Source organism: Plecotus auritus (genome assembly GCF_963455305.1).
Source record: "Plecotus auritus genome assembly, chromosome: 6".
Classification (NCBI taxonomy): domain Eukaryota; kingdom Metazoa; phylum Chordata; class Mammalia; order Chiroptera; family Vespertilionidae; genus Plecotus; species Plecotus auritus.
The window spans coordinates 33862379-33889357 of NC_137773.1; the positions used below are offsets into that span (position 1 = coordinate 33862379).

The window sequence follows — 26979 nt, forward strand, 5'->3', positions numbered from 1 at the left end:
ATTGGTTGAATGGCCAACCAGACAACTGGAAACTTACCATATTAGCCTTTTATTATATAGGAGATACACACACACACTGAGTGGCCAGATTATTATGCGTTCAGAGATCATAATTATCTGGCCACTCAGTGTGTGTGTGTGTGTGTGTGTGTGTGTGTGTGTGTGTGTGTGTGTATCCCATTAATAACGGAGGACAACTGCATAAGGAAAAGTGGATTCTTATCTCTTTGAGTCTCAGGTTCTACATTTGTGAGTTGAAAATGCTGATAGTGCTTCCATCATGAGGTTTTTACAAGGATTGAATGAGATGATGCAGGTAGAACATCTGTCACCCATTGGAACTGGCAGAATTCAGATTGCAAAAATGTTATTTTTAAAAGGGGTACCTGTGAGGTTTGGGGTATGTGTCTCAACTAAAGTTGTGGAGTGTGGCTTCGAAGGTTCACTGAGCTCAGGGATAACACAGAAAACCATAATCATCATGGTTTGATGTTCTGATAAGCCTGGGTCATGACCCTCCTATCAGCAACTATCCATATTCATGTCATCTCTGGGCTCCAGGCGACATGGGTTCTCTCTGTCTCTTCAAGCCATCTGCAGACACCAGGCTTGTTGCCTTCCAGCCTAAGTGTCTAATGCAGAAAGCAAAAACCTAGCTGCTTGTTCTGGTGTGTCTCCCCAAACCACATCCAGGCTAGCTAAAAAAAAGCCCAGAAAAGTGAAAGTGCCTAATGAAATGGTGCCTTATATTCTGAACTGTGCTGAATCAAGAAATGTGCAGAGGATCTAGGGCAGTAAAGTCTGATTTGCTCCTAGCATGGGGAGCCTGGGCCAAGGCCTGTGTCAAGCCCCTTCCACTTCCTTTCTATATCCATCCATGCATTCAGCTCTAGGCAGGAGTTTCCACCAAGAGATGAGGTCTTGTCTAGTCAATAATATTCAGAGACTCCTTGTTCTTGATAAAGCACCAATAAAGTTGATAGAGTAGGGGCCGGAGATTCAGGGAAACTGAGTCGTAGCAGCAGGACTGCCAGAGTTGAATAGGTACGTATGATGAAGTGACCCTTCTTGCCCATTTTCTTGAGCTTCCATCTCTGGCTCATTGAGGCTCTCAGACTATCTTAGCTGGGACAAGCTCTGAGAAAGTTTTACATAGTATTACTCTTGCACAATCCTGAAAGTGGATCCCTAGCCTCCTCTACCCCCACCTACTCAGTGACCACATTTGCTTTGTTCATTACCAATTTTTTATTCCTAGTATACAGTAGACTCTCAATAAGGAAGGAAGGAAAGGAAGAAAAGGAGGAGGGAGGGAGGGAGGGAGGGAGGGAGGGAGGGAGGGAGGGAGGGAGGGAGGGAGGGAAGGAAGGAAAGGAGAAATGAAGGAACACAGAACACAGCTCTTCATGTCACCACCTGTTCTCTGGGCTATTTGCCAAAACCTAAACGCTCCAAGTATCTTCCCTGAATTTTTCTCCATGGCAATCTGCCTGAGCTGAGCAGTCATTTTTCTTTCTAGCATGTCCGTTCTTCTCCCTAAATTATGTATATAAATGGGAGTCCCCTCTTTTCTGAAAACATTTTCCTGATCCTTTTCCTTTTTCCTATCTAATAAACATTTACTTACCTCTTCTTTAATGCAAGGGGACATTTTGATGCAGCAGTACTGGAAGGAGGCAAGAACCATTAATTCAGAAAAATGGCTGAGCTTCTGCAGTTTGCCTGGCTTACATCTATTTGCTGAGGAATCCAAGTTCTGGAAAAGCAAAACTGCACTCCTGTTTATCAACTATCACTTACCAGTCAGGGCTGCTGACATTGATTAGCACTGAAAGGATGTTTGTCTCTTGTGTCCTTTCTGAACAGACTCCGAATAGGTTCATTTTAACTAAGAAATCAACAAGGAAGCCTCCAGGGAAAAACATTTGGGAGGAGTACCGGTATGAGGGTGACATGAAACATATTTTTGTCCGACATATTTTGGATCATTATCTGGAACTGAAGTAGTCTCTCTGGGGGAGAGAGAAGCTGGCCTATCACTAGGAAAGGAAGTCAGCCTCTCAAAAATAATTCCAAAAGGTATACCTAGGGAAGAGAAGAGAAAACTCCAGGGGCAACTTATTAAAAAAAAAAAAAAAAAAACCAAAAAAGTCAAGTTTAAATTTGCTTATTCAATAAGCAAGCAATTTAAGAAGCCATGATTTGCCACACAAAAGGATTTGTGGTAAGCAAGACTCCTTTTAGATTTAAATTACATTTGGTTTTTAAATTGATCATTTATAAGCAGGTTTTTCAGCATATAAAAAGAAAGCACACCTGTGCACATTTTTTTCCAATTTAGCATATCAGCCATATTTTTTCAGTAAACTTCCTGTGAAGAGCAGCTTCCATTATAGACTGGTGGTAAATGAGTGAAGTGTTAGTTTCACTAGCCTTAGAAGTTCATTCCTTGCTACTCCTCCCTCAGAATTGAGCAGGGAGAGCTGCTGCTTTGAAAGAGCCCAGGATGGGCTTTGGCGGGCATCAGAATCACTTACAGGACAAGGTTAAAGGATTCCTGGGCCTCAGCTCCATGAAGTCTGCGACAGGGCCTGGTGTCTGCAGTTTTAGCAGGCATCCAGGCTGACTCTGATGCAGGTGGCCCAATGGAGCACATCTTGATAAATCCTAGATTAGAGAAGATGTCTTCTAGATTGTTGTGTCAAGACAAATTGCCCTGCCTTCTGGATCCAGCACATCCCCTGGCTCTAATGCTCTCCATAAGCTCACACTTGGTGGATAGTTGCTGATCAACCTTGCTGTGCTGGGCAAGCCCACCTGTGGGGCTCAGTATGTCACACCCTTGATTTCTCTTTATTCTGTTAGAACGATTACAGGAAGTTATCTATGCAATGCAAGGATTTTGTGGTGGGCGTGCTGGACCTATGCCGAGACACAGAAGAGGTGGAAGCGATTTTAAATGGTGATGTGAACTTCCAAGTCTGGTCCGACCACCACCGTCCAAGTCTGAGCCGGATCAAACTCGCCATTAAATATGAAGTCAAGAAGGTAAGCTTCCCCACTTCTCCTGGCCTTCCCACCTGGCATGGCTGCTGATCTAGCTTTGTGCTCATGTTTATTTTATGTTTATGCAAGGTGACAGTGACAACACCAATTATCCAACTTCTCTCTAGACAGGGAACTGCCCAGAGCCCCTCTCTGCAATTCCCTTCCATATCCCCAGGCTACCAGGAGAGAGAGATCATGATAGTCATATCATAAAAAGGCTTTGAGCCTTGAGAACAAAACGGGATTTTCAGCCTCCAAACCACTGACAGGGACAATGTCACAGTTAGTGTTCCCATCAGCAAGCAGGCCAATTTGAGGGTTTTCATGGGAAACAAATTACTCAGGTTATGCAATAGCATGTACTGCGCTTTCTCCATGTGCCTGGGGACCCCTTGTGTAGAAAATGTTTTAGTGTAGAGGCTTTGTGGAATCCATGGTTCTGGGAGGCTTAGAGGAATTGCACTCCTCAGGCTCATCAAAGTCCACAGTAGGAAGCTCCAACAGTTGACTTTCACAAAGCAAGCTTGTTTAATGGCTACTGGCACCCATTTGCACTCAGACCTACAGTGGCTGGTCAGATCAAGGTCCTAAGAAGCAAAACTCAATTATGGTTCCAATTTAGATATACTCTGAGTTCTTTAGAATCTGCTCTTATGTTAGATGACATCATTCATCCTGATGAAAACGGCAGAGCTCCAAAGATCAAAGATCCAAAGATGTTTTTAAATATCAAAGTGCTTTCCACATATGCAGGATGGCTGATCAGTCTTTGCGGGGGGGGGGGGGGGGGGGAGGTTTTCCCCCAGGTATTTCACAGGATCAACACTGTGCATATTTTCAATGCCCCAAAACAGCCTCTGGGCATTTCTACTCTTGTCTGATTGTCTTAATTCGTGAGGGGTGAATTTTATGAGGAAAATTCCACACATATATCTGTAGAACTCATCTAGAGATAGCTTCTAAGTTTGATAAAATCTTCTTGCCCTTTTAATAATAATCAAAAATTTGAAGAAAAACATTTTTAAAAGACCCTGAGTCCCAAATATATGTAGATAAAGCATGAAAAAGGTGGCCTTAGATAAATATTAGAAAGTATAGAGTGATGGGAGGAGAGGAGTCAGGCTACAATTTGAATTTTCTTAGCTCAGGGAAACTCACTTTTTAGCCTATCCCAAGAGCTCACTGAGGCTTTTCATCAAAGCACCACCATCTCTCCTGAAGCTGCTGACACATTCTCGGCCTTGAAGTTCAAACACACCCTGCTGTGGGACTGGCAATGGTAAGGATGAGCTTGAGTTTTCTGAACCACAAGCATTTCCTGCCTTCACCAAGCCAAGCATACCCCTGCTTCCCAGCACAGAGAAAACCCAAAGTATTGGAGATGCTTAGCATTTGCAGATTTACTTTCACAGTTTTGGCTATTCAGGAGCAATTCCAACAGTCCATAAATGGAAACATTTGCCATTTTTCTGAAACATAAATCCAAATATTTTAGCAAAACTGTCACTGAAGGTAGATCAGTCAACTAGTCCAGAAGTCTGGCCACTACCTCATAGCTACATGTTCCCTCTCATTGTCAACTACAAAATGGGCACAGTGATGAGCAAGAAGAGAAAGTGCATTACTCCATGAACATGACGATTCCAGTCAGAATAAAGAGGTTTTATGAGGAAAATCATTTACTCTAGTGGTATTCGCCAATTAGGGCAGAAAATATCCATCATGAATGTCAAGTGTCTGCTGCAATCCACAATTAAGACAATGATAAACTACCTGCATAAAATGTCAGCCTTGCTCACTCAAAGACCTCCCTCCATCAAAACACCACCATCCCAAACCATGTATGTCATCAGCCAACAGTAAACAGACTCATAGGTTTCCTTGACATTTATTATACTATGATTTACCAGTGAAAATACCTAATATTCAAGACTTATTAATAATATAATAAGATTTCAGTTTTAATTTATGAGCTTCAGCATGCTTGCCTGGACACAGTCTATTCCTGGGTCTTTGAGTTATGAAATGACTAGCACCAAGGCCTATTTACAAATACACTGCCTTTCACACCTGATATACATATGAGTCTTGAGGCTAAAATATAAAACTGCAAAAAAATTCCTAAGGCTTGGCCCACATGATATAAAAAGCAAGCCATTAATTCAGTGATTAAAGTAAACTACTTGTTCTTGGCAGTTTCATGGGCTACTAATAGGTATGACTTTAAGAAAAGGTTTTGTGTTCAAATAAGTCAAATAGATTTATTTTCTTAAAGACATTAGAGAGCCTTTAATGTGCACTCCTACTCTAAAAGAAGGCAACAATATGTATACTTAACCATAGAACTATTCCTCATGGAACATCTGATGAAACTAGCTGTCCATGTAACAGTCTGGAAAATTCTAATATAGAATCAGCCTAAATACCTATGAAGTGCATAGATCTGAATGAAGTGGGTGCTGCCCTGGGCTGGTACTGTGCCCTGGATCCTGTCTTCACTTGCATGTTTGCCTCTCTTCATGCACCATCTTCATGTCTGATCCCCGAGCTGGCTCAGTCATAATGTCAGCCCCTGTTAGATAAAGATAATCACCGCACTATGGCACAGGGACCACCTGGTAAAGAGGAAGGAATCATGAAGTGGGTGTCAGGAGATTTCTAGCATGATTCTTACACTTACTAGCCATGTACTCTTGGGCAAGTCTTTGAAGCTCTCTGGGCCTTATTTCCATCTGCAAAATGGGCATATAAGTTTTTGCTTCACAGAGTTTTCTGTGAACTTTGAAATAATTGATACGAAAGGAAATGCTCTAGAAACTATAAAGTTCTGTGCAGTTCCACAGGGAAGCATCAGTGCTAACATTCAGTAACGTCCCTTTCCTTGGGACTACAGCGGTTCTTCTGTCCCCAGATACATTCCCTAGCTTATCCTTTGATATCTCCCCAGAGAATGCTAGAAATGTCCCCGTGTAAGGACATCATCCTTATAGCCTAACATGCCTCCTGAAACGACCAAAGGCCTTAAGAGGATGTGGTTGTTCTTCACGACTTCTATTCTAAAAGGGTCACTCAGGCCCCAGCTGGTTTCACTCAGTGGATAGAGCGTTGGCCTGTGGACTAAAGGATCCCAGGTTCAATTCCAGTCAAGGGCACATGCCTGGGTTGCAGACTTGATCCCCAGTGTGGGGCATGCAGGAGGCAGTCAATCAGTGCTTCTCTCTCATCATTGATGCTTCTATCTCTCTCTCCCTCTCCCTTCCTCTCTGAAATCAATAAATACATCTATATATATAAAAGCCTAAGCAACCAGCCGACCGGCCAACCTTTCAATGATCAGACTGGTAGCTGTGATGCACACTGACCACCAGGGGGCAGATGCTCAATGCAGGATCTGCCAAGCTGCAGTGACTTGGCAACTGTGGTTCTCGGATGACGCACCCAGAATCAGAGAGGAGGGAGCCCGGTTCCAGGGTGCATCACCCGAGAACTGCTCTCTCTCATAATCCAGGACCCCTCAGAGGATGTCAGAGAGCTAGTTTCAGCCCAATTCCTGCAGGCCAGGCCAAGGGACCCCACCAGTGCACGAATCCATGCACCGGGCCTCTCATCCTATATAATAAAAGGCTAATTGCAAATTGACCGAACAGTGGAATGACCATTTGCTATGACACGCACTGACCACCAGGGGGCAGACACTCAATGCAGGATCTGCCCCCTGGTAGTCAGTGCACTCCTAAAGGGGAGCGCCGCTCAGCCAGAAGCCCTGAGCCGGGATCACAGCTGGCAAGCATAGCAGCAGTGGCAGGAGCTTATCCCGCCTCTGCAGCAGCACTAAGGATGTCTGACTGCCAACTTAGCACCGCTCCCCACAGGAAGCAGGCCTAAGTCAGCAGTCGGACATCCCCCGAGGGCTCCCGAACTGCAAGAGGGTGCATGAATTTTGTGCACTGGACCTCTAGTATATATATAAAAGGGTCACTCAGCCTCCTCAATAACCCAAGTGGATGTGACATCTGAAATATTAGCCACTGTGTTTGGAATGCAGTGTTGAGAAGTGGCTAAGAGGGTACTCTGAGGTTAATCCTGGTCCAACTACTTATTAACTTATTAACAGGGCCACTTGAGCAAGTCACTAGCCTCTCTGCCTCCATAAAATTTGGATAATGATGCTTACTTCATAGGATTATGAGGATCAAATGGGATAAAGAATGTGCCTTGAATAGCCTCAGGCCTCACAGCCTGTGGGTATAAATGAGGAGTGTTAATACACACATTGCACTAGCTTAGAGTCAATGTCCACACTACTTAAGACATTTCTGTTACTCATCTCAGCCCATTCCAGCTTTTAAAGGCACAGTCCCTTCAGAATCCATACTTGCCTCATGAAGAAGCAAGGATGCTTCTCCCCCCATGCTGAGTCAGAAGCAACTCCGCTGTGTCTCATGCATAAAGGAAACAATTCCTCCAGCTTTGGCCTGCAGCCCATACACATACATAAATATACATGCATGCATGCATGCACATATATACATATATATAGACATATATATAGACACATATATGTATATATATATATACACACACATAAACATATATACACACAACACACACACATACACACACACAACACACACACTATACACAGGCCTTAGTCTTCCCCTTCAGGGTCCATCTGAGTAATAGACATCTTTCTGTCTTCTCTATTTCTATCTCTCTGTCCCCAGGGAACCATGCCCAAACATCCTTCTTTAAAGCCCTCTTCTCACCCTGCATACCAACTCTGAATAAATGCTTATGGGAATTCCAACCCCACCAACTGGGAGGACCCAACAGTCTCTGAATCTGTTTAGGTTCAGCTGGACCCAGGCTGTACCCATAAAGGGAGCCCAGTGTCTGGCACATGGTCACGGCTGAGTGACCAGTCATAGAGACCAAGACACAATCCCTGGTGCTCTTATTCAACTTGTCTGAGGACACACATTGGGGCCCTTCATTTTCATTCCTCCCTCTCTCTCCTCTTTATTGCTTCTTCATCTCTACACTTGCATTGTTGTTTTCCTACTACATCATTCCTTCCTTCTTCCTGACTCCAAGTCTGTCTTAATGAAGATCAGGTGAATCTCCTATTCACCAAAAGAACTGTGTAGGCATTGGTCCTCCAGGCTCAACTGCCAAAGAAGAGTGGGACAAAGAGACCCAGAAGGTCCTATTTTACACAATAGAGGCCTTAACTCCATCTTTAAAGGAGATGCAGGCCACTTTGGACATAACTAAGCAAAGGTCCAATACCAAAAAAAAAAAAAAAGGAAAACATAAATATCTTCTCCAAAGTTATTACTCCCACTGCAGAAAGCATGTCTCTTATCAGGCAATATCACTAATAAGGGTGGTTGATTCAATCTCTCACCATCTATGAGCTCTACAGACCCTGACCAGCCTGTTGGGGATCCTGAACAGAATAAAACACAGCCTTACCCTCAAAGAGCTATTAGTTATGGGTGAGGTAAAGACAAGTATGCTATGACTGTAGCAGCAGTAGCCTCTGCACTTCACTAACTAAGAGTTTATAGCAGGTAGTTCTTTCACACTTCCAGGGGGCCCCAGGTCTAGCATCTTGGCACATGGCTTGATTTGGGGAATCTAATCATGGTGTCATCCATCTTTCCTTCCAACTGATGAGACTCCCCATGTCTCTCAAAAGGCAGCTCCATTCCACCGAGCCTTCCAGTCTCTAGAATTTCAGAGGTGCCCTTTCCTGACTCTGCCAAACTCCTGGTGATTCCTGGCTCAGAAAGCTAGTCTCCCATGAAATAAAATATCTGTGACAGGACCATAGGAGAGGAGAGAATTGCAGGGAGAAACTGTCTTAGCCCTACTCAGTAACACAGTTCCCTTTCTTCACAGTGTTGTATTAAGAAAAGTGAGTTTTGCTCAATTACTCACTCATCATTTAACAAACACTTACTGATTTCTACTATACCACCAGCTCTGTGCTGAGCACTTGGGAGACTGAGTAGACCAAGACCCAGGCCTTGCCCCTGAAGGGTTCATGTAGCAATGGAGAGAGATGTTTGAACAAAGGTTTTCAATCCTATCTGACCAAGGCAAACGGGGATGGAATGGGGGCTGCATGGAGGCCAGAGGAAGCACTGACAAGCTCAGTCTGACCTCAGAAAATGTTTCTCAGAAGGAGAAATCCTTCAGCCAGGGCTTAAAGGATGAGAGGTGCTGAATGGGATGGTAACTTAGGCACCAAGAGGTGAGGGAGGACAACTTAGGCAGAGAGAGGTAAAAGTTGAAAACACAGGTACTGGAGGGAGGAAGAGAGTGGCATGTGTATGGAACATGTTTAGAGGGAGATGTTTCCCTGTAGCTGCATCACTTTGGAAAATAAACAGACTGGAAAGCTTGTCACAACCAGATCCTTGAGGGAACTTCATGCTCTGCATATACACTTGATCCTGCCAGCAGTATCCAACAGATTTTTCTAATATGATGGAAATCTTCTATTTTCTACTTTCTAATAAGGTAGCCACTAACCTCATATGGCTATTTAGCACTTGAGATAAGCTAATGTAATTATGGAAATGAATACTTACTATTTTTAAATTAATTTAAATTTTAATAGCCACATGTGGCCAGCAGTTGCCAAAGTGGCCAGCATGGCTACATATAGTCTCATTCAAGCATTCAACAAGCCTTCACTGAGCGACCACAAAGTGTGCTGTGCTTATCACTGGAGACATGGTGGTGAATAAAAATGACATGTCAGCCATAATATTAATCAAAACTTCACACCCATAAATTATAATACTGGAATTGAAGTAAGCATTATAAAAAGGAAAAACATGATATTATAACTTCTAAAGGCAGATGTGACATAATAAGGGAGGTCAATGAAGGTTCCTCTGAGGAACTCATGCTTGCTCTAAGAAAAATTAACCAGAGGTGGGGAGAACATTTCTGGCAGAAAAAAAAAGATGTTCAAAGCATGTTCAAAGGTGGGAGGAAATACAGCATATAAGAGGAACTGAAAGAAGGTTAATGTGGCATAATGAGAGCACATGAAGAAGAGTGGGGTATGGGATGAGTCTAAAGAAGCAGACAGGGACAGACCATGCAGAGGCTTGTAGACCAGGATAAAAGATTTTGGCTTTGTTCTTCTTTTAAGATTAAGAAGCCATCTGAGGACTTTAATCAGAAGTGGTTGTAACGATTAGGATAGATGGAAAGATAGCTAGTCCTCTGATAAAGGCTGGAAGGCAAAAGGGGTAGATATGGATGCAACGTATTTGTTGGGCAAAGGGACAGGATATTAATCAAGGTAGGCGAAGCTAAGCTGTGTTGACAAGCAAAACCAAAGTTGTAGTGGCTTTTAACAAAAGGAGGTTTATTTATTGCTTGTCTTATTTCCAAATGGGAACAGAATTCACTGAGGAACCCACGCTAAAGAATGGCCACCATCTCAAATGCTTCCACCCCGCCAAAGGAAAGTCCAGCTCTGGAGAGGTTCACACGGCAATCAATGTTGTCACCTGGTAGTGACACACAGTTTCTGCTTACAACTTGTCGTCAGCAATTAATCACATCATTCACCCCACCAGATGTAGGGCCAGGAACTATAACCCTGCCATACATTTGAAGGGAGAGAAAAATTGAGCCATTTGGCAAATAGCAATAATGACTACCAAAAGGAGAAAAGTTGAGGGAATTCATATCAATAGCCTTAACTTCTCTGCAAATAGGAAGGAGAATCACCTTTTGATGTAGAAGGCAGACTAAAAACAGTAAAAAAAAAAAAAAAAAAAAAAAATGTTTCTTCAGGAAAAATTCGGTGGGAGATGAGACAGCTGAATAGCCAGCCAAGATGAGATTGTAAATTCTTGGGCAATAGCCTATGTTCTGAATAAAAATGGAAAATCTCTACAAAAAAAAAAAAATGGTTAACACTCCAAGTCAATGTCTTCCATGAACCTCAATTTTCTGCTGCCAACTTCATTTCAAGATCCTTTCATAGACATGAGACCCAGAAGTGCATAAAGTGTGCCCCTGGGACACAGCACCCAGAAGGTTCCCCTCAGAAAAGAAAGCCAAGGAGGGAGGGACAAGATTAGAAGCACAGGGCCATTGGAAAAAAAGGGAGCTGGGGACACCAGGGCTTTCTAGAGGACGTCTGAGAGGTCAATCAGAAGCTCACATGCCCTTAGCAGACATTCTCCCACTGTGTTTTCCTGCTGAGGCATCATTTGAACAGATGCTCAGAGTTAAGAAGATCAGAATTGTCAGAAACACAGTCTGGCTGGTCAGGCACTACCCCAAACTTCACTGCAGGATGCCTGCTAGCTGCCAAGCACTGTAAGAATCCACTGGTGTCAAAAGCATCCATCATTGTCTTCTCTGGGATTCCTCTCAGCACTTCTGTGACCCCAGCCTTGACACATGACACAAAAATAATCAATATCCATTAATCTCCTGGATAAGAGGAGCTATCTTCTGCATAAAAAAATAAGTTTGCTTTTTCAAGCAACAAATCTTAAGAAGGATTAATCCAAGTATATATGTATCCTTTTTCTGCCTGGAAAACTCTCAGGAGAAGAAAAATAGAACTTGTTGGGCAATAGTATAATGTTGTGGCTCAAAGCCTGACTATACATGTTCAAATCCCAAGTCCTTCATTTTTTCTACTAGATACATAACTACAGAGAAGTTATTTCTCCCTGAGCCTCAGTTCTCTTATCTGTTTAATGGGAACAAATAATAGTACCTAATAATAATCAATGTTAGTTAACACAAGTAATGTAGCTAGAACATGGTAAATGCGTACTAAATATTACCTTATAGAAGTTGTTTGCCATGTTGGCTTTATAAGCAGAACTCCCCTTAAGACTAGGGTTTTTCAACCTCAGCTCAACTGACATTTGGGGCCAGATAGTTTTTTGCTGTGGGCACTGTCCTGTGCATTATAGGATATTCAGCAACATCCCTAATCTCTACCCACTAGATGTCAGTAGCACCCTCCCCCAAGTGTGTCAACCAAGAATGTTTCCAGACACACCATCTTAATGTACCTGGGGGAAGGGGGAAGGACAGTATCATCCACTGTTGAGAATCTCTAGGATAGTTTTCAGGATCTGGGTCATAAACCCTTAACTGCTAACTCCTGAGGACAAAGATTATAATTCTCCAAAGATGCTCTGCATCTCTATAGACCAAATGGAAGTTTAGATCAAACTCAAACTCATATAAAAACTAAATTCTCAAACTTAGCTACACAACAGAAGCACCTGGGAGCTTTGTAAAAGACACCAATGTCGTTGACCCACCAACAGAGTTTCTAATCCAGTTCTTCTGGGTGGGATCCTGGGGATTGTGTTTTTTAAAGGCTCTCTGATTATTCTAATTTTTATAAAGTCTAAGCTCCTAAAAGGTGGGGCCTCCCCTCATTCATCTTGGTCTTTGAAGACAGACTGAGTGGTAAGTAAATGAATAGGTGGGTGTAAAGAATAAAGCATAGACTTTAATGCTTCTTCAAATACCTGTAATATCCCCTAGAGCAGTGGTCGGCAAACCGCCACATGTGGCTCTTTGGCCCCTTGAGTGTGGCTCTTCCATAAAATACCACAGCCTGGGCGAGTCTATTTTGAAGAAGTGGCATTAGAAGAAAGTTTAAGTTTAAAAAATTTGGCTCTCAAAAGAAATTTCAATCATTGTACTGTTGATATTTGGCTCTGTTGACTAATGAGTTTGCCAACCACTGCCCTAGAGATTAAAAATCAATGTGCCCTAGCTGGTTTGGCTTAGTGGATAGAGTGTCGGTCTGCGGACTGAAGGGTCCCAGGTTCTATTCCAGTCAAGGGCACATGCCCAGTAGAGGGCATGTAGGAGGCAGCCAATCAATAATTTTCATTGTTGATGTTTCTCTCTCTCTCCTTCTCCCTTCCCCTCTGAAATCAATAAAAATATATATTTTTAAAAATGTAACAGAATTATGATGATGTCCCAGGCTGCCTTTAGAGTATGGGGCCATCATCTCCATTCCATCCACTGCTGACCTGTGTCCCTTTTGGTTTGTAACTCTGGAAAAGAGCTCTTACTATCCAGAGAAGCACTGATGCTAGTTCTGGCCTGCCATTCTTAGTGATGGAGCAGAGAGCTGGATGGCTCCCAGGGTGACCCTGTGCCATTAGAGAGCTATGGGGCCTTTGTCCTCCAGAGTGGAGCTCAGATCACTGAGTGCTCCACAGTGGGTCGCAGGAGTCTCCCTCCACTCACAAGCCTGAATTGCTGGCCCGACACCACACCCTGCCTCACTCAGCAGAGCGCCTGATGCCTCCTCTCTGCCTTTCCTCAGGCCTGCTGCTGTGAATCATCTGACACAACTTCCTCTAAAGAGCAGTTACTGCATATTTGGAAGAAAGATTTCACATCCTCAATGTATGGGCTGTCACAACAGGGCAGAAAACTACTGCCTTTTTGGTTATTGTGCAGCTCTTTCAATATATAAATATTTGCATGAATGGATAATCCTTTAAAACATTTTTCTTCTTCTTGATTGTCATGTTCCCTAAACCGCATAGCCTTAGCTTGTGTAACTATCATTTTATTCGTCTGTTGCTGCATTTGTTAAGACAGTCAGAGCCAGATTATTATATCCTGATTTGAGAGTTAAAAAGAAGAGAGGAATGTGAAGAGCATTCAAGGAAGGAACATAAATCCCCAATGCTCCCAAGCTTAGATACAAATCAGATACACTTATTAGCCCAAAGTGCAAAGAACAAGAGCCATTTTCAAATTGTCTCTTTTACCCCACAGTCAAATGATCTTCGAAATTACAATTCCCCCACACCAAGGACCTGTGTCTAACTTCAATAATTAAGCTAAAGACCAACTACACATTTCTGTGGCGAATGCTCCTATATGGATTCTGAATCTTAATGACTATTTGATCTTTCATATATTTCTCCCATGATATACATAACGCATTATTCTTTTATCAGCATTCATCTGCCTAAGGTGACTTGATAATTTCTTGATGGCAGGGAGTCTTGTAAGTAGAATTATGATGAAAATCTTTGCTTAATAGAGATCTTTCATTTTTACAATATAGCCATAGTCATATCTCACCTGGATGATTGCAATAGCCTCTAACTGGTCTACCTACCTGTGCCCTGTCCGTCCCTCCCCTCCTCTTCTCCATCCTGCGCCCCCCCACACATACACACAAACAATAATCAGAGCAATTTTTAAATAATTGGATCATGTCATGCCCCTGCTTAAACCTTTCATCTAAAAGTGAACAAGACAGGCACAGTCCCTGCCCTCAGGAAGCTCCTGGCCTAATTATCTTCACTGCTAGAAGCAGTCTGAAACAAGGGTCCTTGTGCAAGTCAGTGATCTCAGGAGAAACCTGCAATGAAAGGCAGAAACAGGATGGGGCAGGAGAAGCTAAATTGAGATGCGGTTTCAGTGAGGTCTACCTTCAGTCTCATTTCCCGAGTGTGAGGAACACTACAAACAATGGCCCACGTAGAGGCAAAGGGACTGGCCTTTTGTACACCTGTATCACTCAGTTATTAGTTGCAGGCTACCCCCAAGGGAAGAGCATAACTTCTCAGGCATTTCTGGGCAAAGTAGCTCCCAGCTGCTGAGGGGACTTTATAGATAACTAGAGGCCCGATGCATGAAAATTCATGCAAGAGTAGGCCTCTTGCACCAGCTTCCTTCCAGCACCTGGGACCTGGGCTTCTCTCGTCCAGCTACCTGCAGGCACCTGGGACCCCGGCTGGCTTCCCTCCAGTCCCAGCTTTGTCAGGAAGGACGTCCAGAATGACATCCGGAAGATGTTTGGTCTAATTAGCATATTACCCTTTTATTATTATAGATGGTACATCTGGGCACCTGTTTCTCTATTTCCTAAACACTCCATACTAGTTCCCACCCCAGAGAAGTTACTGATCCCTTTCCCTCGATTCTCTACTAGTTGGATGGAGCCTTCTCATCATTCAAAACTCAGATTAATTGTCTCCTTCACAGAGAGACCCTCCTGGCTACCTTATCTGAGTGTGGCCACCATGTTGCTACCTCCCTCATCAGCCAGTCTCTACCCTAGTGTCCTCTTTTGTAGTAAATATCATTTTTTCATATGTTTATGTATTGTCTGTTTCCCCCAACACAATAAACTTTGTGGCAGCAGTTCACCACTGTAACCCTAGCCTAGAGCAGACCCAGACAAGTAAAAGATTCTTTAAAAAATATTTTCTGAACTTGATAGCAGAATGAATGAATGCACACTATACCTGAGTTTTCCTGCAGTTCTTATTTTTCTGAAATACAACAAAATCCCACATTCAGGGTGAAATGCATTCCTAAATGCTCTTGAGGAAACTCTCAAAAGTTCTCTTGAAAATAAAAATGAGATAAATAGGAAAGTAGCCCATGATAAGCTACTAGATATTAGGCATTATCTTTATCATTTTTTAAAATTTTTTATTGATTTCAGAGAGAGGAAGGGAGAGGGAAAGATAGAAACATCAATGATGAGAAAGAATCATCAATCAACTGCCTCCTGCATGGCCCCTACTGGGATTTGAGCCTGCCACCCTGGCCTGTGCCCCATCTGGGAATCAAACTGTGTCCTCCTGGTTCATGGGTAATGCTCAACCACTGAGCAACACCACTGGGCTATTTACATCATTCTTGAACTCCTACAACTATTGGCATCCAGGCCATGGAAACTCAGATAAAGACTGATGGCCTAATTTTATTTAAAAGGAAGAAAGAAAGAATGGGAGGAGGAGAAGAAGAGAGGAGAGATCATTTAAATACAAAATACCATTGTTTGATTAATAAAGGCAATAATTTGGTCACAAATTGCATCCTGAAGAAACTACAAATCAATTAATTTTATACTAAACATCCTATCTAATAAAGAGGGAATATGCTAATTGACCATCATTCTGTCAAAAAAATGGCTGCACCCACAGTTGAGGCCAAGTTCCCACAATGAGCCTTAATGAGCAATCAGCAGGGACCTGAGGCTATGCCCTCCCCAGCCCCCGTGGGGCTTGACAGGGCACCTCAGGCCACATCCCCCACCCACAGGGCTTGACAGGGGACCTCAGGCCATGCCCCCCACCCTGGTGTCAGGCTGGGGGATCTCAGACTGCAACCCGTGCCCCAGTGCCAGGACAGGGGACCTGAGGCCATGCCCCCCACCTGGTGGGGCTTGAGGGGGGACCTCAAGGTGCGCTTTCCATCCTGGTGCTGGGCTAGGGGACCTCAGGCTGCTCCCCCGTCCTAGCGCCAGGCCAGGGGACCTTGGCCGCACCCCCCGCCCCAGCACCAGGCCAGGGGACCTGAGGCTGCGCCCCCCTGCCTTGCTGGGCTTGACAGGGGACCTCAGGCTGTGACCCCACCCAGCAGGGTCTTGATGGGGGACCTTAAGGTGCAACCCCAGTGCTGGGTCGGGGGGAACTCAGGCCATGCCCCCGCCCAGCGGGGCTTGACAGGGGACCTGAGGCTGTGCCCTGCCCCCCGGCCTGGCAGGGCTTGATGGGGAACCTCAGGCCATGCCCCCCCCCCACCCAGCGGGGCTTGACAGGGGATCTCAGGCCGTGTCCCCCACCTGGCAGGGCTTGATGGAGGACCTCAAGGCACACCCCTGCCCCGGTCTGGGCTGGAGGACCTCAGGCCATGCCCCCAGTCCTGGCGCTGGGCTAGGGGATCTGAAGCTATGCCCCCTGCCCAGCAGGGCCTGACAAGGGTGGGACTGGCCAGGTCTGGATCTAGCCCAATGGCGGGGCAGGGGGAGGGCGGCTGGGTCTGAGTCTCACACGATTTTGAGGTGCATGTGGGTGGGTGGGGACTTGACTCTGGGTCCTGTGGTGTGCCCCAGACTCTGACAGGAGGAAGGTTTTCATATACATTTTACTAATTTTCTTTCATCTCTGACACTTCTATTATAGAGAAAGGGCAAATAGCAATATTAAATTATTTCCTCTAATTAATCCCCTTTTAATGTGCATGAATTTCATGCACCGGGTCACTAGTTCTATAATAAACCCATCTGATATGTCATCTGACTGCTTTGCTTGCTACCCTCCTGATGCATATTAACTCTCACTGAACAGGCAGACTTGCAAGCTTGAAGGAGGGAATACTCATGTGACACCTATTAGCAGCTAAATCTGTGGACATAAAAAGACAAGTGGGATCCAATCTCTGCCATCAGGAGCTTACATCCCAAAGGGCTACACAGACTGAATCCAGCCTTTTATCCAACAAGGAAAGTGTAATTCAGGTAAAAATTATATGAAAAACCTTCAAGGAGAAAGAAGAGGCAGCTTCTGAGTCAGAGTCTGAAAGGCAGGTCAGAGCTCAAAAGAAAGAGAATGTGAAGACATTGCCAATGGAGAAAACAGTGGGAGAAAGCACAAAGGTGTGACAATGCTTGGAGAATTACAGAAGGTTGATGAGGGCATTTAGGAAGGTAGGAGGCTGAGGAAAAGAAGAAAAATGAGGTGGGGGATCAGTAGCCTGGGGTTGGAGGAAACAGGACCTGCTGGGGAAGTGGGGAGGCTGTGGTGGGCTGTGGTGGGCTATGGGCTGTGAAGATGTACTGAAGGACCTTTAGACCATAAATTCCGTAACAGAAAAAGAACCCTTGATAAATGTACTTACGTTTTTATTGCACAAACAGTATTATAACAAGAAAAATATTTAAAAGGCAAAGAATCATCTACAATCATATGCCCCATGTCAGTTTTCATTTGTTTATATTCTTCCAATTCTTACCCATGTGCAGACATGTATCTACATACTTACACTTATAGATTAAACTAGAGGCCCGATGCACGAAATTCATGCACTCAGGGGGCGGGGGGTCCCTCAGCCCGGTCTGTGCCCTCTTGAAGTCCAGGAGCCCTAGGGGGATGTCGGGCCTAAGCCGGCAGATGGACACCCTTAGTGCTGCCACGGAGGTGGGAGAGGCTCCTGCCACCACCGCTGTGCTTACCAGCTGTGAGCTCGGCTTGCGGCTGAGTGGCGCTCCCCCCATGGGAGCACATTGACCACCAGGGGGCAGCTCCTGCATTAAGCGTCTGCCCCCTGGTGGTCATTGCACATCATAGCAATTGGTCGTTATGCCCTCTGGTCTATTTGCAGATTAGCCTTTTATTATATAGTATTATTTTGTGATCACCTAGCATCAGAAGGTAAGCATTTTACAATTTTTTTAGTAATTATTCTTTTTCTGCCAGCATAAGATTGAAGTAATATTATTTACATACCTTCTCTACTGGTGAATAATCACTTTTTATACATATATATATTTCACTATTATCATCACACAGCACTTTATTTCCTTTGCTTCTACTTGCTAACACTGAATTTCTGAGAGTGAGGCTACTAGGGCAAAGAACACAAATATTTGTGAAACACATTGCAAAATTATTTTCTCAAATGGTTACACTATTTTTTATATCAACAGTATTATACAATTGAACTGGTTTCATCAGTACTTTGCAAGCATCAGATATTAGTATTTTTCCCTCTAATTCAGTGGATGTAAAATACTATGTTATGCATATTTTTAAATGCATTCCTTTGATCACTAAGTAGATGCACATTTTCTCTGTGAATTCAGCCTGCCCATAGCCACTCACTACACCACCACCACCACCATCCTTTAGCATTTCTGAACTGAAGCCTTGATCTTTTCCATGTTGATTACTACAGCACTTGGGTAATAGAGAGCTTTCCACCCATTTGTGTCCAAGTCCGTAGTATTTCATGGCTGTAGGCAGCCTTGCCTTCATTAGATAGTTCTAATAGCAACGTTTGATGGTATATATGAGAACAGGACTAGCTAAGATGCTATTTGGAAGAGTCCAGTGTGAGGTGATAAGGGCCTAAAGTGAGATGGTGTCAGTGCTCATAAAAGGAAGGAATCTCTGTAATGATCATTTTGGAGGTGAAAACAGGACTTTGCAACATAGGGCAAAAGTTCAACCTAGAAGCTTCTGCGAGGGTCTGGCCTACCAACCACAGGATAAATAGCTTTAGTCATATTTCTAAGTTGTCCAAACAGAGATTCATTTAGGTGAGGAAGGGAACTGCAGCCCATTTAGGAGCCTGGAGGACTTGGTGGTAGGATAGGGCAGTGCAGAGCCCTGGGCCCACATGGATGAGGAGAGGAGAGGGACTGGGGGAGGACAAGGAGAGAAGAATCAGGACTTGAGAGATGCTCAGAAAGAAGGTGCTGTAGAGTAGCTCTCTGAGTGCCAGCCCTGTCCCTGCTCTTCCCATGCATGCTAGCCACATCCTCATAGCAGCTTCAGGCATGTTTCCCCTGATGGAGGGAGAGCAAGTCATGGGAAGTTAAGAAGCTGGTCAGAAGCAGAGCAGATTCCAATTTACATCCCTGGTCCCACAGCCTCTGTTCTTAACTATCACACTGTGCTGGGACCAGAGGACCAAGACCAGCCCTCCCTACCTAGCAGGCTGCCAGAGGAATTCCCAAGCAGGGAGGCGAAGGGCAAGTGAACCACAGAGCTGGCTCAAGTCCACATGTTCAGTAAACCAGACCTTCAACTAACCCTTCTTATCCAGTTCTCCAGGTTATTTTTAGTTGACACAAAATAATATTGATTTTCTAATAAAGATCCTCATTCAATGGGCAAGAAGTTGTTAAAATGTTCATTAATTTGGAATCTGTGTTCAGTAACCATTAGGCTGAAATTTAGTAAAATTAAGACCCCTTAGGGAGGATTTATAAAGACAAAGTTCCGTCAACCAAACCCATTAGCACCAGTTACAGATCCTTGGCTAACAACAGACCACTGTGCAGAGAAAATTGGCAGGGGACATATGCATGTACATAATGATCTTTTATAATAATAATTGGTTATTATAGTTATAAAAAAAAGGCATACATCTTCTGAAGGTTCTTTACATGGCTGTTAAGGACTTCTTACTAAAGTAATTGACTCCCAGATAACCAAAAGACACATATTTCTGCTGAAATACAGACCTTTCAACATGCGGCACAAAGATTCCTTGTGGAATAGTGGTTAGGATCAGGAGCTCTGGAGTCAGGCAGCCTGAAGTCGCCTTAAGCAAATCACTTAACCTCGCTTTTCCTTTGTCTCTAAAGTGGGGGCCAGAATACTTGCCCTATAAAGTTCTGGCACATAGTAAATACTGGATAAGTGTGGGCTGCTGAAAAATTACAAATGTATCTTTCAGGAATTATTCTGATTGGTAACAGGTACTAGTTGGGACACTGGCTACATGCTACCTGGGCCACAGGAAAGTCACAGCCCACTCCAAGTTCTTACTCTATTACTAGAAAAAAATTCTCTAATTCTAACCTTAATCTGTTCTGTTGAAAATATTTTATTTATTTAAATGAGGCCCGCCAGCCACAAGTTTGACATGCTTGCTAGGTGCATAGAATACAATTAATAAAAACAAAACAGGCAAGAATCCCTTCCCTCATAGAGCTTCCAACAAAGCAAGATCTCTGGGCTGAACTGGCGTCGGGACCCTCCCCTTCTACAAAGCCCCCCAGCACTCTGCAATGACCCCATTTCAGGGTCTTTGTACCTCCTAGGTATACAGCTCAAGTGGAATCTGATGTCAACACCCTATGGGCAATTCCCAAAGCCCACTTCCCCCTTCCAGTCTCAGAAAGTGTCTCTCTAAATACTAAGTACCCTCTTCCTGCCCCTCCCAATTCACTGAGCCTTGATCAAAAAAAAAAAAAAAAAAAAAAAAAAAAAAAAAAAAAAGGCCAGCATGTGGTCTTCAGAACAATCCCTAAACACCCCACCCCCCGCCGCCAAAAAAAAAAAAAAAAAAAAAAAAAACCTGTGAACTTCCACCTGGCCCACAGACCTCCTGGTCATCTCCTCAGGAGGTGGAAGGCAAAATGCCACTCATTCTCCCACGATGAGACTTCAGCCTAGAAAACAAGACAGACTCATCTCCCAGGCATATTTTTCAGATACCCAGTGATGCAGCGGGGTCAGGGAGGAGGCATTATGGCTCAGCAGGTGGTAGGAGGCATCTGGGCTACATAGCTATCAGAGGGAAAGAAGACACAAAGCAGAGTGGTGGGTCTGACAACCAGAGGAAATTTACAATTTTGAGAGCAACTGCAATGGAGTTCATAAGCCCAATTTCAGATGGTCCAAAGGCCATAGTAAAGATCAAGAACACAGGTTAGGGCCAGCTATGATTAGGAGGGATGCTCATTCCCCTAGGACAGTGGTTGGCAAAGTCATTAGTCAACAGAGCCAAATATCAACAGTACAACGATTGAAATTTCTTTTGAGAGCCAAATTTTTTAAACTTAAACTTCTAACGCCACTTCTTCAAAATAGACTCGCCCAGGCCGTGGTATTTTGTGGAAGAGCCACACTCAGGGGGCCAAAGAGCCACATGTGGCTTGTGAGCCACAGTTTGCCGACCACTGCCCTAGAAATGGAGAAGAGCAGTGGTGAGCATCATGGCAGACAAGAGGTTAGGACTGAGGAGGGAGCTCTTGCCCAACAGCCCCATGGAGAAGGAAACAAGATGGAATGCCAGAACTGCAAACTGAAGAGAGGTGTTCAACTTATCTTCTGGTGCATAAAACTTAGTGGCTTAAAAAAACACACAATCATTTCACTTGGTAACAATTATATGGGTCAGGAAATCAGGCAGGGCTCAAGTGGGAAGTTCTTATGTGCTACCTCGTCTGGAGTCATTAGCTCAGCTGAATTCACTTGGTGGTTGAGCTGGAATGGAAGATACCAGAGGGCTTCCCTTACATGCCTGGCACCTTCATATCACTCCCTCCCTCCCCTTAACCCTTCCCACTCCTGCCCTTCGTCTTTCCTCCCTCCCTCCCTCCCCGGCTATATTGTGCTTCCTAACAGCACAGTGGTCTCCAGAGCTTCTCTCTTGCACAGCAATTGCCTTCCAAGAGGAAGCTTTCCCAGGAGTGAGGGTAGATACTGAAGATCTCTAAGGCCCAGTCTTGGAAAATCTTGCAGCATCACTTCTGAAACATTCTATCGATTAAAACAGATCAATGAGCAGCAGGAATAGAGCCCACCTCTGGATAGGAAAGAGTCAAGGTCACACTGCAGAGCATGTGAGATACTGTTGCCACCATCTACCCCAGGAGGAAAAAGGGTTAGAGCTCCTAGTTGTAGGGGTGCACTGTAGAGTTAAACAGATGAACTGAAAGATTCATTCATTCAACATACATTTATTGAGAGTCTACTATGTACTGAACACTGTCCTAAGTTCTATGCAATAAAAATAGTCCTTGCCCTTATGGAGCTTACATTCCAGTACAGTGACAGACAATAAATGCATAACACAAAGTCTAGTGGTTGCTAAGAGATATAAAAATACATAAAGCATAGAAAGGGACTGAGTGGTAGGTAGTGAGGAGACTTCTGTTTTGGTCAGATGGTCAAGGAAGTCCTGGGTGTGTTTTAGGAATATTGAGGAGGTCAGTGGGGCTGATTCATAGTGAGCAGAGAGAAGAGTAGAAGGATGTAAAGTAGGCAAGAAAAAGACTACCAAGAGTCTTATAGACACAGGAAGAAATGGGATTTTTTTTTTTAAGCATAGTGGAAGCCACTGGTCTGGCTTCTTTTCCTGCTGAAGGAAGCTTAGTTTTTAATAGTAATCCATTCTTACAAACCAATAATGCTCTTTGCCTGCTCTAGGAAAGAAAGATTAAGGAAGGGGAGATTACAGAATCCACCATCATCCTTGAGCCCTGTGGCTCATCCTCAGATCACCAGGCTTCCCCTCTGGATTCTCAGAGCTTGGGGATAGTGTCTTTGTTATACATTTGACATTATAGTAACTAGAAGCTACCCAAATTTGGTCTGGCAAAAAAATGGGAAAAGAATGCTGCAAAGCTCCAGATGGCTTTGTAAATTAAATTAATCTGACAACTGGCCTAGGAACTTTCCCCATCATAATTACACTACTGATCATTAACATTTAAAAGAGATTGCAAACAGAATCCTGGATATTGCAATAAATTATCGTCTACTGGGCATGTTCTATGAACCAGGTGTCCCTAGAGCCTTTTGAGACTGTCTGATATTATTATTTAAATGATGCTGTTCTGCTCTTTGGTACATGGGAGAACATTGGGGGTGGAAGTTGGGGCAAGTATGTGTGCACCTACAATCTACACTATGGCCCATATATCTAAAAATTAGAGTCTGTTACAACTCCCCCTAACTCCCAAGGAACCCTGCCTTTCGTCATCATTTGAATGAACCAGGTGTCCCTGGAGCCTTTTGAGACTGTCTGATGCTGTTATTTAAATGACGTTGTTCTGCTCTTTGGTACATGGGAGAACATTTCAGTCAAATTTAGTCTCCATCTTAGCATGCTGCAAAATCCTTGAGGGGCTCCCATCTCCCATCATTCCCCAATGGACCACCCACCCTGAGCCACCTGCACCTCTCCTGACACACAGGCTCTGAAGCATCAATAATAATAGCAACAATTTATTAAGCACTTAATCAGCACCCTTCACCATGCCAAGATCTTTGAATGCACTCATTCAGTGCACCACCAATACTGTCATTCCCACTTTACAAACAAAATAGATATGGCTCAGAGGTAGAATCGAAATTTAAACCAAGATCTGTCTGACTTTCCAGCCCAAACTCTTTGCACTCCTCTTCATCAACAAGCCCTTCCTGACTGTCTCGGTAGCCTGATTATAGCCTCCATAATTCACGAATCCATTCTCTAAGAAGTCTTTCATCACTTTATCACTGTCCCTCACATCCCCTCTTGGGCTGGATGTTATTGTATCGCATTCTGAGCTAAACCCTGTTATAGCACTAATGGAGCTTCAGTGAATATTCCTGTTTATCTGTCTATTTCCCCGACAAGATTTTGAGGGACATGAGAGCCAAGACATTATTTTCATTCTTTGTGTTCCTGGTGTCTGGCTCAGTAGGTATTTTCTGGATGGGTAGATGGATGGATGGATGAATAAGTGAGCTGATGGATGGATATAAATTTATGAATACATAGATATAAACTTAATATATCACAATAACATATGAGACTAAGTTTCTACTTCTGAAGAATATGACCGTGTTGAGAGAAAGAGATTTTATTTGCGAGTGGTGGATAAAAACCAGCTTTCAAATTATGACCAAAATTAATCAATCAAGAAATTTTCTATTAAAACATACAAACATCTTCTATATATATCCGAGTGTGGGGTTTGGCCCCTGAATGACAAAGGGGGCTACTGCCTCTTTCAACACCAAACACAAGTGTTGATGGAATCTTTGCATTGGTTACTAAATATTCACATGCCTCATTTGACATCCAAGAACAGGAAGCCAACAGTCAGCTGCATGACCAGAATGTGCCTTCACCAGAAATAAATGCTGCGTGTTTCTCACTGTTGAAGGTGTGAAGAATTTCCACATTTCTCAGAGAAGTGAAAAGAGCAATTGAGGATGTCCAGGCTGGAAGCTATGGGTGATAGAGTGGGCACAGATACCACCAACAAAAAAGAAACCAACATGTACTAAGTATCTGGCTAAGGTATATGCCAAGTTCTTTTTCTAAGTAACAATGTCCCTGAAATTATCAGAACGTAGAAACAGGCAGTTCTCTGTGCGCTCCAGGTGTGAAGAATTACGGTGGTTATTGAGGAGAGGGTTGTTCATCTTAGACACTCCATATTGTTTACAAAGAGTGCAGAACCACACGAAAAAGTACTTGAACACTGTCTACACTGGGTTTAACTCTGTTGGTCAGATTGGTGCTGGCAGATGGAAGTCTGAGAGAAAAATTCCCAGAAGTAAGGAGAAGTCTGGCCAAGACCTGAGTGTACAGGATGAGCAGGGATTCTGAGTTCAGTATAAGGTGGTCCTCAGATCCTCCAACCAACATGAGCTATATGTAAGAAGCTAAGAGTACTGGCTTGGGATTTTTTTCTTTTTTAATCCTCACCCTAGGATATTTTTCCATCGATTTTTAGAGAGAGTGGAAGAGAGAGAGAGAAAGACAAAGAGAAACATTGATGTGAAAGAAACACATCAATGGGTTGTCTCCTGCACTCACCCTGACAAGGGCCTGGGCCTGGGAGAAGCCTGCAACCACGGGATGTGCCCTTGACCGGATCCGAACCCAGGACCCTTTGGCCCACAGGTGGACACTCTATCCACTGAACCAAACCAGCTAGAGCCATATACCTTATTTTTATTTGAGGGTTTTATTTGCATATAGTTTTATATTTAAAGCATACTTAAGATTTAGTGTCACTTTTTAAAATTTTAAATTAAGAATTCTCAACACTTATAAAATGTTACAATTACCAGTATTTTGATAATATGGGACATAAATGTGAAATAATAGCATAGTCAGTGGTTTAAGAATTAGAAATAGCATATATGTGACACAGATTTTCCACATCTTGGTAACTGATAAGCACAAACCTAACCCCATTGGTAGACATGCATCCATCTATCCACCAGACAGAAAGTAAACACCAATTCATATAGTGCACCAAGCACCTTCAGGTACAGAGGACAAAGTGGATGGTCAAGCAGGCAGGGGGAGGGGGGAAGAGAGAAAGAGAGAGAGAGAGAAGAGAGAGAGAGAGAGAGAGAGAGAGAGAGAGAGAGAGAGAGAGAGAGAGAGAGAAACACCGATGCGAGAGAGACACATTGACTGGCTGTTTCCCACACGCACCCTGCACAGGGCCAGATATCGAGCCCACAACCAAGGTATGTGCCCTTGACTGGGAATTGAACCTGAGACTCTTTGGTCTACAGGCTGATGCTCCAACCACTGAGCCAAACCAGCCAGGGCGATACATTTTATTTTTTAAAATCACACTTCACATTTTACTTTTATGTAATTATCTAAAAGTAACTTTAAAAATAATTTCATTGCCTACAAATTTATATTATAATGCTGATGTATGAATAACATATAGTTTATTTCCACTTTCTCTGAAAATCAATGGAGAAATATCTTCGAATAAGGATTAAAAAAAAAAGTAAAGTGTATTAAATATTATTGCTGAGTTATATACATGTTTTTCTCTCCAAGAAAAACTTGGAGAATTTGGAATCATTAAGAGAAAGTCATAAGTAAACTCCAAGTATTTCCCTCTGGTTTCTTCATCTGCCATTGACCTAGTATTCGTGCACCTTGAAAGGAACTGTGGGCCATGAGGCTGCAGTAGACACAGGGGCGGATCTCGGCCCATCCTCCGCGACCCTGCTCCCGCCCCTTCCGCTGCAGCCCCATGTCCCCTATCTACCAGCAGCCCTGCTCCCGCTGCTGCCACTCCCAGCGCCAGCCCGCTCTCATCCGCTGACAGAGCAATTGGGGCCAGCGCCAGCAGTGGGTGCAAGCGGCAGCGGCTGCCCCTATCACCCCTCAGGAGCAGGGGGAGGTGGAGAAGCCTTCAGGGGCAATCAGGGCCAGCAGCCGCCGCTTGCACCTGCTGATGGTGCTGAGTGATCGGGACCCGCACCTGGCACTGGCAGTGGGTGCAAGCAGTGGCTCTGGCACCGGCTGCAGGTGTGAGTCGGGCCGACGCTGGCAGTGGGTGAGAGTGCCAGGCAGGACCACAGCATATGGAAGCAAAGAATTTTCAGTAACCACCAGAGGCTCGCCCTGATGACAGCGACTGGTGCCCCACCTGGTCTGGTGCCCCCACTGACTTGCTCCACCATCCCTCCCGGCCAATGCCCACCATGTTCTGCACATGCCCCCTGGTAGTCAGCGCATATCATAGTGACCAACTGTTCCGGTTGTTCTACCGTTTGGCCTATTTGCATATTAGCCTTTTATTATATAGGATTTGAGAAGTCTTTTTGACTAGCTCTGTCCACCTAGTACTGTAACTGGACAATCAATGGGTCCATGCTG

General features: G+C 44.0%; 1 protein-coding gene across 1 annotated transcript in view; it reads left to right on the forward strand.

The window, feature by feature from the left end:
* Positions 1-26979, forward strand: part of TRPC7 (transient receptor potential cation channel subfamily C member 7) — a gene marked incomplete at its 5' end in the record, with an annotated part of 127501 nt that overhangs the window by 31114 nt on the left and 69408 nt on the right. Inside the window, one exon of the mRNA XM_080675201.1 lies at positions 2866-3048. Coding sequence (XP_080531327.1) covers positions 2866-3048 — 183 coding nt within the window. The remainder of the gene's footprint in view (positions 1-2865; positions 3049-26979) is intronic.